Raw genomic sequence first — 11,650 nt, 5'->3', positions numbered from 1 at the left:
CGTAAACATTCCAGGAAGTGCCCTAATGCAGAGAGCCCGTAAGCATGGATGGCACCCAGTGCGCTTCCTTTTTCTCAAAGGTAGACTCCTCACCTGTTTTCTGCCTGCTATTTTTCGTTGTTGTACACTGATGCCTTCACATTTTTGTTTATAAAAATGTCTGTTTTGAGTTTATGATTGTTATCTGTAGGAGGATCAGTCCCAGGCGGGTCACTCCACCATTAGGTTTCCAGAACTGGAACTTTTCTCTGTGTGCTTTTAAGGTATACTCTTTTTCTCTGGTCTTCAACAGTTTGACTAAGACATGAGTAGGTGTGAGTTTTCAGAATTACTCTGCTTAGGGTTTGCTAAGATGTTTAGTCTGTGGGTCAGTCTTTCATCAATTTTTGAAAAATTTTGGCCATCATCTCTTCTTGATGAATTACTTCTCTGTTTGTTTGTTTGTTTTGTTGTTGTTGTGTTTTTCAATTTTCTCTCTTCTCTCCTTGTGAAACTTCAATTATATGTATGTCAGAAAGTTTGGTGTCACCACATAGATCTTGGATATTCTGTTCTTTTTCTTTTCCTTTTTGTGCATCAGTTTGGATAATTTTAATTGATCTGTATTCAAGCAAATGGCTTTTTAAAATCTGCTGTGTCCAGTTTTCTGATTAGCCATTGGATAAACATTTTGTCTGATATTACATTTTTTTATTTCTAGCATTTATATGTGTTTCTTTTTCAATAGTTTCCATCTTTTTGCTGTAATTCATCATCTGTTTTCATATGTTGAATGTCATTTCTGTTAGATTCTTTATAATATTTATTGTAAATATTTTAAAGTCCCTGTGATAACTCCAACATGCCATCTGTGGGCTTCTTTCTCTTGACTATGTATTGTTTCAAACAGATCATTTCTTCTCACTTAGGTTGTCTCAAAATTCTGGATTTTATGATGGGATTGTGAGTAAAAGAACAGTAAAGACTGAAGTAATATTATTTACTACACCCCTCCCCCAAATCAAGCGTCTTTTTTTCTGTCAAGCCTCTAGACTGGGCGGCCAAGTTGCTATAATCTGGTTAAAGTCAGCTGTCTCTACTCTGCCATAGCTTCAGTAAGTTTTAGGTCACCACTGGCTTCAAATGTTTTGAAGGTTGGATCGGGACTTTCCCTTTGATAGCACTTGGATCTGAGCCAGATCTCAAGGCTCTCGTATGCTTTATAGCCAAGTTACTTTCTGCACTCCGGCTGCTAGATTTTTTTTTTTTTTTTTTTTTTTTTTTTAATTTTTTGTGGTAAGCGGGCCTCTCACTGTTGCGGCCTCTCCTGTTGCGGAGCACAGGCTCCGGACGCGCAGGCTCAGCGGCCATGGCTCACGGGCCCAGCCGCTCCGCGGCATGTGGGATCTTCCCAGACTGGGGCACGAACCCGTGTCCCGTGCATCGGCAGGCGGTCTCTCAACCACTACGCCACCAGGGAAGCCCTAGCTGCTAGATTTTTAATTGCTCAGAGTGCTCTTTATTTATTTATTCGCTAGTTTTCTGACCCTTGGGAGATCTCTCTTCCTCTTCCTGCCTCACCATCAAACTTCAGTAGTGATTGCTTGCATCCATCGAGAGCCTGAAGTGCCTCAGATGGACTTTTCTTGCCATGTCCCCAGTCCTCAGCAGGCTGCTTCTCTTAGGAAGGCCCTATGTGCCTTGCCCTGTCCACAGGTGTACGTCCATGTGCAGGAAGGTCTGTGGGGAAATGGCGGGTGGGAGCAGACTTGCTCTGAGGCTGGGGCTCCTGGGGATGCTAATTCATCACGCCAGCCCTCACACGGTCACTGAGAGGTAATTAAGAGTTTGGGTAGTTGCTTCTTACTCTATGGTAGTTTCCTCCTTTTTCTACACCATTCCTACATGGAGGAAAGCAGTGTGGCTCACTTCTCTACCAGGAAGGGCTCAACATTTTTTGGAATTTGTTCCTTTAAGTTTCTTTCCTCAACTCTCTGATTATTTTTAACTATGTTTTTGTAGCTTATGCAATGTATTCTCATTAGGGCTGGTCTCCTGTGACTTTTTACACGCTTCCTTATAGCACAAGGCCCAGTTCAATTTAATGTCCCCTACAAAATAATTTAATAAATGCTCTTACTTGAGTGAAGTTAAGGTAAAGATCGTTTTAAATCCATAAAAGATGAAGGTTAATTTTACTGAAGTTCTTTATGGTCAGGGAACATAATTTTGAAAAATCCATGGCCTAGTACAGAATTAAAAATTTGTTTTGATAGAGAGAAAAGGATGATAGGAACAGATTACTAGAACTTGTAAAACCAACAATGGTATTCTTTTTTCTTAAAGAAATATTTATACTTAATCTCATTAAATAAGAATATATATTAAAACATACATATATATGCATATGTATACATATACACTTATATATATACCTATACATTAAATTCCTTAAAAAGGAATATTTATACTTCATCCCACTTAACATTAATACACACTCAGTATAAAAAATCAAAAGGTGTAGAAATATGTAAAATAGAGTTAGTACTTCTTTACTCTTACTCTTTAAAGGTGATCACTGTGGACTTTTTGTATATATATTTCCAAACTTTTAAATTATCTATATACAGAACTATCTAGATTTTAAAAAAACAAAGTGGAAATCACATTAAGAATTGTGCAACACGATGTATTTTAGTTGACGTATACGGACAGATATCATTCCATTATGCATTTTCCTAACCAGTTATTTTCTCCAGAAAGCATCCCTAAGTATGGTGTGTTAAGCAAAATTTAAAAGAAATTCTCAGTTATTTTATTTTTGCAGAGTATCACTTAAGCTCACCCAATTCTGTTCCTTATTGTTCCCATTTCCCCCATTTCTCAAATGTCTGACACCCTGCACCAGCTAATGCATTTCCTTCCACCAGTATGCCAGACTGGTGAAAATATTAGCAATTACACTGCCACCTTGTGCCAGAGTCCGTCTGAGCGCCACTTGCCATCCATGAAGGGGTTCTCATTGCCAACTGAGGAACAAGAGATTCAGCTCTAAAGTCCTATCTTAGTATGTACTTTCTTAGACAACACATGGCAGTGATCGCTTGCAATAGGTTGGGTCTCTTGGGAAGCAAACCCTGTGATGGAGATTAGCATCCACGGTATTTATTAGGTAGTGCTCTTGGGAGAAGAAGGACCAGGGGTGAAGAGGCAGAAGCTGCCCTGTGATCAGTCTCAACAGTGCCTTCAACAATGGCTTTATTTCCACGATGGGCTTTGGCAGCCTGGTGACCTTATGAATTGTCCTAAGTTGAAGCAGCGGACACCCTGGAAAAACAGCATGAAATAAATTCTACACAGAAACAACAGAATACATCACGCATAATCCTTTCCCTTTTTTAAATCAATTTTTTGAACCTTCTGGTAACTATCAAAGGTAACCAATGAGCACGTGCAATTTTTTTTGTATAATTACTAACTCATGATTTTACATATGTATAAGATCTGTTTCAGGCCTTTCCAGTCATTTCCATCGATGCTCAAACTATTCCACAAATTAACCAGTGGGAGCTGCTCTAATTGTTTCCTCTGTCTCTTTTCTTTGACATCTATAATCGTTGATAGCTTTCTTGCTTTTCAGCACAAGATGCTAAAGATCTATTCAACGTATTTTCCACTCAGACCTGGAATCAGTCAGTTTCACAAGGAGGAAAATTAAGTTCTGAGACCAGAATCGAAGCCCCAGAAGTGGTCATTGCTATCGATTTGTTTTTGCTTCTGGAACTGCTCAGTGAACAGGTATTTACATAATATGTATTTTTAAAAAAGATAAATAAATGAAGTTAGGTGTCTTTGTCAGCTCAGGCTGCTATAACAAATACCATAGACTGAATGGCTTAAACAACAACATTTATTTCTCATAGTCCTGGAGACTGGGAAGTCCAAGATCAAGGTGCCAGCAGATTTGGTGTCTGGTGCGAGCCCGCCTCCTGGCTTGTAGCTAGCCACCATCTTGCTGTAACCTCACGTGAAAGAGAAGAGGTCATTTCTCTCCTGTCTCTTCTTTTGGGGGCTCTCTCTTGTGACCTAATGACCTCCCAAAAGCTCTGCCTCTAAATATATCACACTGGAAATTAGAGCTTCAACAAATGAGTTTTGGGGGGAAACAAACATTCAGTCCATAACAATGAGAATGTGTATTTTTTAGAATAAGAAAAAAATTGTGTATCCAAAATGATATTTCTATTTCAAATGTATGATTACTGTGTATTAATTTATTTGGTTTTATGCTTTTCTTTCCATATTTTCTTATATTGAAAATCTTGGTGACATGACATACACCTAATTACTCGTTTGATTTATCCTAAACCATACACATATAATAATTTCAAAATAACAATACCAATGTCTTTAATAATAGACCTACTGAATGCAGCCTGTGATTTATTTGTGGTAATTTTTATCCTTAGGATATATCTCACTAGCGATGGACTGTAAAAATATTGCATTTTAATTATTCTTTTCCGTGTGTTTATGTCAACAATTTGTTATGCAATTAGATTCTTTTTTTTTTTCATTTTTAGGAATTGCTTAGCTTTTTATTTCTGAAATAACTATACTTTTTGATTACATAAGGCTTTTTCCAGGGTTCCCAAGTAAATATATATTTGGACATTCAGTTCCTTTTTCTGTTTCTTGCCCCATAGTAACCATTTTTAAATAGTTTTTGGTTTATCTTTCTACTGCTTCAAAACACAAGTAAATTTATACTTCTATTCCCTATTTGAAAACATTTTTTTAATTTGAAAATTAGAAGGACTTTAAAACATAGTCATATATTTGCATGACCTGATCCTATAGTTAGACAACTATATCAGATAGAAGATTGATTTTTTTTTTTTTTTTTTGCGGTACGCGGGCCTCTCACTGTTGTGGCCTCTCCCGTTGTGGAGCACAGGCTCCAGACACGCAGGCTCAGCGTCCATGGCTCACGGGCCCAGCCGCTCTGCGGCATGTGGGATCTTCCCGGACTGGGGCATGAACCCGTGTCCCCTGCATCGGCAGGCGGACTCTCAACCACTGCGCCACCAGGGAAGCCCAGAAAATTGCTTTATTTTGTACTAATATAGACTCAGAGAATAGGACTTCTAATTAGAAAAAGCAAGTATTATGAATCTGTAAGGAAATGTATTGGAATATTATAATAAAAATAGAATATGCACTCATATTCATGTAGTGCTTTTCAGTTTATATAGCACTTTCAGTATGAATTTATTAATTTGATTTTCACAATAATCTTACGACTTTATCTCCACTTTACAAATTGGAAACTGAGGCCTGGGGACAAAAATGCTTTGTCCAAGGCCTTGCCAGTTACTTGTCAGCTAATTACTGACCAAGGTAGGGGAAGAATTCAGCCTGTCTGCCTCCAATCCATATTGTAATGATGCTGCCTCTCAAATCACTTGCAAATATATATGGAACACTTGTGTCTTAGGCTGTGTCTTCTGTAGTTGTCGTAAGTTACTCCAAGTAAGTTTTCGAAGTAGGAAACCCTCTATTCCCTTTTTGAAGATTCACAATACAAAGTAACATTGTCAAGTCTCTGGAAATGTCTGTATTTTTTGAAATCTGTGTTATGTTGCATTTTTAAATGTTTCCTGATTTCACAAGACCACAGAACACCCCCCTTGGGCACTGTCCCCCACCCCGAACTAGGCCTGAAAAGGTGTCAAAACAGTAAGACTTGTTATTGTTAAAAGCGTGGGTGAATGCACTTCATGGCAGCTTCAATAAGCAGTTATTTTCTTGACATAAACCATGCTTGAGAATTACATTTGGTTTAGATGGACATCTGTGATGTGTGGGAGGCCAAACTTGGAAGATCAATTGTGTTGTAATTTGATTCACTCAGTCCTTTAGCAACTTAACCAGGCCCTAATTAAAACAAAAACATTTACCGGTAATATTTTCCTCATAGAAAATTCACCCCTATTTAGTTAACAGACTAACAGGAGAATCCACAGCAGTTTAGAGTTGCTTCCATGTGTTCTTAGGAACGAGAAACCATGACAGAGCACGGCCTCAGCCAGAGTCTTCTGCATTTTCTCATCTGCAATGAGGTAAGTTGATGTGGAGATAAATGAGTCTGAGATACAAAGAAGTATTTACCCCTGGAAAATATGCTCTGCACTAAAACAGAGGTGAGTACCAATGCAAGCAGAACAGAACATGTGGAGCTATAAAGCCTTGAGTTTTCAGGAAATTTATGTACAAAGTAATAAAGAATGAATACTACAATCACTTGATATAACAGGATATTCTTTAGTATCTCAATTTTTTGTTATTTTTATTATGATTATTTCAGGTCAAGTGACCTATTTTTTTAAGAATAGAGAAAATGCTGTTTTGAAAAAAGAGGAGGCGCTTTAAAACTTGGAGTTTTTTCTCCATTCTTTTTTTTTTTCCCCAGTATCACAATGTTTATTGATAGATACAAGTATATAAAATCAGGGCATGAACATGACTTGATAAATTAAGTAGACTTAATTTCAATACTATAATAGGGACCAATTCAAATTCTCACCATTTGTTTCACACCCACAAAGACCACTTTAAGGGCATTTACGATCTCTCAGAACTGGTCAGTTTTGTACAAGGAAACCCTGTTTCTTTTTAAAAGACTTGTGCACTTGCCCAGGCTCAAGGATATTAAAATCTAGCACATAAAGCCCAGTGTAGAAATACAGGCAATATACTATTACGGCAACAACCATCAATTACAGTTAAAAAAATTTCTGTAACAACCAAATGGATAATCAAATATTGCAACAACTCAGGTACTACTGAGCAAAGTGCATTTCTACAGTATTCAGTGTTGCTATTCAGTTTTCTAACTTAAAACAGCCTATGATAACTGGCAGCAAAGAAGGTCCTTGCAATAGACTGCCTCTGCTTGAGAACTTATGATGTAATTATTGCATGCTGCTAATATACTATCTAAACAGTAAAGATACTCCTAAAATATTTGATGGTAGACTATGATTAAGACTTTACACTACAAAAAAGCCTTATGCAGAAGGAAATCCTAACTGACGTGCTTCTGCTTTAAATATTGTGAAAACGTTACAGCGAGATGAATTTTCGCAGTGGTTAGGTCAAATGCAGTAGCATCATAGCAAAAGTACGCTTTGCACAATTTAAGGCTTCGGCTGGTTTTTTTAGCCAGGTTCTTCTGATTCTTCTTCTTCAGCAGTTTCTAGCCAGGTTAGCCACTGAGTCATGTGGAACAAAGCCTTGCCTTTCCCTGGAAACTCTTGGGTTATATCTTCTTTCCAAGCCAAGAAAGCTTCTCCTTCAATAACCTCCATGTCGTGGAAGTGAACAAAAAAACAGAGTAACATGCCTTTAGGGAAGTTGCTATTGTAGCAGTGCACCTGAAGAGCATAGAGGGCACTGACTTGTAGATCAACGTGAACATGAAGAGATTTCTGCATTACTGGCTTGAAGGAAAGAAGCAGTTGTTTTTCCTGCTCTAACTGTTCTGTGGAAGGAGCAGAGGAAGAATCTGTTTCATCACTGGGTGGGTTTACTTCACTAGAAATGTACTGTAAGAAGCTAGTCATTAAGATGTTCACAAATCCTTTATCTACATGAAGTTTGGGAGAGATGTTATCTTTAATCCACTTATATATGGTTTGAGGAGATGGACCCAACTTTATTTGCTTTAACAGTTCCTTCTCCAATTTGAGGAGTGGGAATAAGAAACTCAGTCCCTTTCCTTCCAAGATCTCCAACATGCAGTCCTTATTCCGATCAATTTCTGGGAGCATTTTCTGCATACTGACCTTGCTTTGTTGGAAAAGCTCTGTTAACCATTCTCAATCTTGTAATTTAGCTAATTGCTGAAGACAGAGTAAGAAGAGAGGTTGAGCTAGTTCTGAAATGCTCAGCAGCTCCGAAATGATAGCACGAGCTGCAAACTGTACTAAATATGATTTCACCAAGGGGATGTCAACCTCCAGTTTGGGGCACCGGTCCAATACATTCAGGAAAGACTGCATGAAGTTGTCACTTGTGGCCATCCCTTCCTGTTTGAGGAAACTGATCAGAGAACTTGCTTTTTCTTTATCTTCATCACTTCTGTCGAGTGACAGGATGATTACTTAGCTTAACATCTTGGGGAGAAAGTGTTTAGGAGACCTCATCTCTCTTACACCACTGACAGCTTCGTTTGCATTTCCACTATTCAGATATTCGGTTACAACAGTTTCGGTTAATTTAAGCAGCTCTTCCTTTGATGGTGGTGGCTTTTTACTGGTCTTGGCAGGCTTTTCCTGAATAAGTGGTAGATTACTTTTGAGCCCAAGCTGAGGTGTCTGTCCCAGGGGTGGTGTCTGAGTGCGTGGTGGTTGTGCACTAGAAGGAATCACAGTTATCTGGCACTTGACTTCTATTCATTAGGAAAGACTGAGCAGGCCTCAGGCTAATCTCATCTGCATTAAGCTGTCCGTCCTTAGAAAACCGAGGTGGCATATCCTTCGACTGTCCTTGCAGCTGGGATAAGAGTCCCTGACTCTCATTATGGTAGAGCTGGCTTAGCCCCTGGTTTTCATAAACTTGCCTCCCATCTCCCCAAACTGCGATTGTGTGGGAGGTATGATGTGTCCCCCATGGCCATTGAAGAGTTGATTTGAACGATGACGCCCCATGGTGCGTGAAAATCTATCCTGGATAACTCCTGGACCAGTACCAATTCCGCTACCTGGCATTTGTCCAAACATATCAGCAAGTCCTCCAAGTGGGTCCCTATCCATTTTCATCCTGGGTGGCATGAACGGTCCCTCCAGAAAGAAGTCACTTCTCATCCCTTGAGCCACGGGAGCAGGAATAAACACTCCTAGATCTTTTACTGCATCTTGACGGATTTGATTGATCGTCTTTGGTCCACTGTCAAGAAAAGCCTTGCGAGGAACCCAGTGGTGTTCTCTCAACTCTACGGTATCCTGCAGCAGGAAACGAATCCTCGCCGGCAATTCCTTACTTAACATCAAGGAGCACATTCGGGCAAAGTACTGATCCATTAAGGACTTGGCTCGTTCCTGGTCTAACCTAGGTCCCACTCTCCTCATTATCTGACAGAGGCACTCCAAATCCTCTCCCATATCTTTGAGTTGGACTCTCTTCTTTTCTTCCAAAAGTGTTTTGATGCACTTACGAAGGATAGATTCATGAATAAGATCAAGCTTTGCAGGTTATCCAGTGAATTTGATGTTCCCCAGCATCTTGGTCTTAGCAATGGCTCTCTGTTCCTTCTCCTTGGGGAGGAGGGGATTTTCACGCTTATCACAGACATCAACATTTCTGGTTCGGTTTTCAAATTCCCCTTGTAATTTGGAAATTAGGAGGCGTCTGAATGTTGTGCTTTGCTTCTGTCCTGGCTGACGCTCTGCTGCTGGGCCATCGAAGTTCGGTGCGTCTTCTGCCAGTCGCAGACATAGCTGAGCACACAGGGAGCTATACTTTGGCTCTTCTAGGGCTTTGTCCACCGTCAGCAGTATGACCCCTTTAAGGATGAGTTTACACTCTACACCCACATTGAGGAGCTCAAGGCATAGCTTGTCAAACTTCTCAGGAGTGAGCTTCCTGAGTACGCCTCTTACTTTCCTGAAGATTGCATCATGTCGTTCTTTTTCATTTGCGGAGTTGTTTGCTGCAGAGTCGTCATCTCGTCTAGTGCTTCGTGCAGGAATCCGTTTCTGCGCGTTTTGCCCTGGCGTTCTCCCCAGGAACTCGCTGTTGCCAGCAGTCTTGGGATAGTGCTGAGGTGCCCCCCTACTTCCTCCTCCGCCCGAAGAAGCACTGGAACGAGAAGCACCCCCTTCTGCAATCGCACTCTCCACTTTGGCGGCTTGACAACCAAGACTCTTCGGAAGAATAATATTATTGGATGGGGTGGGGAGGGAAGGGGTGGAACAAATGAAAAACCTTCACCGAGAACTCAGCAGCTGCCACTGCAGCTGCCGCCTCAGGATCCGGTTGTGGGGACAGGGAAGGGAGGGGGAGGGGAACGGAAAACAAAAGAGGGGGAGGGAAGGGGGAGGAAGGAGTCCGGACTGGCCTGAAACTCTCAGCTCAGAGGAGTCGCTGCTGCAGCCGCCACCTCCATAGAGCTCCGGCTCGCTGCTGGCCTCCATTCTTAATTTCTGAGAAATCTCCTTGAGAATTTAAACTTTTTTTTTAAGTTTTTTTTTTTTTAAGTACAGTTACATATAGACGTAGAAAAAATCTCTGGGGATTTGTATGGCCCTCGGGGGGCTAAATTGAGAACAGTTTTCTTGGATGAGTTCTTAAATACAAAGGGGAATTAACTGCAGTATGGGTTTTTTCCTTTACCATTAAGGTAATGTTAATTCACTCATTCATCAAAGACCACAAAATTACTGTTTACCAAGTGCTCTGGATTCTGATAGGCTCTTTGGGAAATACAGTCCAAATGTAGAGAATTCAAGGTTCATGGTCGCTGCTGTCAATTCGGTGGCATTCCAGTGGGATGACAAGGTACACAACTGTGATAAGATTAGTATTAATACAAGGGGAGCAATGAAGTTACTCGTTGTGATGAAGTACTGGGTGGATTTTAGACAACTATAGGAACTTTGGAGAGAGAGATATATGCCTGGAGGAGTATAGTAGAGACAGTTTTTGTGGTGTGATACTTGAGTTGAGCAGTGAACAAAGGAACCCTTGGGTAGCAGGCGAAGAACAGAGAGAACGTCCTGTGCAGGTGGGCTGTGTTGGCAGCGGCAGGAGAAAGTAACCCTCCACCCCCACCCCGCGATAGAGTCTGGGGATGAGTAATAGCAGAGTTTGTGTGTAGGATGCATGGAGAGAAAGTTCTAAGGGAGAAGCACATGACTGTTGATGCACCAAGAAGGACACGTTTCATCTGCGTAGTGTTAATGCTCAGAATGTTGAAACTGAGTCTAACTAGCCAAATTGTAGCACACTCTCGAAAACCACTGTCCTGGACCTTTAAAAATGTCCACATCGTGAATGACAAACAAGGATGGGAGACTGTCCCAGATTAAAGGAGGTTGAAGAGACATGACATGTGTGACCCTAGATTGTAGCCCAGAGAGGAAAAGTAAATTAAAAAAACCAAGGACGTTATTGGTATTCTTGGGCAAATTTGAAAATGGACGTGTATTAGAAAATGGCATCGTATTACTGTTATATTTCCTGAGTGACATAATTGTATTATTATATAGGAGAATGCCTTCATTCGTAGGAGATTTGCATTTAGGGATGAAGTGTTATGATATCTGCAAGTAATTCTCAAATGGTCAAGAATATATTCGTGCACACACATACACACACACACACGCACACACAGACGAGAAACAAGTTCAGCAAAAGCTTAACATTGAGGAATCCAGACAAAGGGCCTATGGGTGTTTCTCTTACTATTTTTGCAACTTTTCTGTAGATTTCAAAATTTTCACAATAAAAAGGAAGGGGAAAATAACTTTTCTGTGAACATTTGGATGTTCATAATTTTTTTGTTTTACAGCTTCTTTTATTTACTTGATACTCATTGAACATGTTAGTAAATGCCCTCAGGGCTATATCACTCAGTTTGTGCTGGTTATTTTTGTGGAAACATTTGCTT

General features: G+C 40.2%; 1 protein-coding gene across 1 annotated transcript; it reads right to left on the bottom strand.

Moving 5' to 3' along the window:
- Positions 1 to 6,846: 6,846 nt before the first annotated feature.
- Positions 6,847 to 10,175, bottom strand: LOC101284679 (eukaryotic translation initiation factor 4 gamma 2-like). The gene is given in 5 exon segments (XM_049700234.1): positions 6,847 to 8,418; positions 8,420 to 8,588; positions 8,591 to 9,952; positions 9,955 to 9,978; positions 10,100 to 10,175. Coding segments are annotated over 5 exon segments (2,850 nt in total). The 3' UTR covers positions 6,847 to 7,199.
- Positions 10,176 to 11,650: the final 1,475 nt, after the last annotated feature.

This window comes from Orcinus orca, chromosome 1 (genome assembly GCF_937001465.1).
Source record: "Orcinus orca chromosome 1, mOrcOrc1.1, whole genome shotgun sequence".
Classification (NCBI taxonomy): Eukaryota; Metazoa; Chordata; class Mammalia; order Artiodactyla; family Delphinidae; genus Orcinus; species Orcinus orca.
This window is presented reverse-complemented; position numbering and strand designations above follow the sequence as displayed.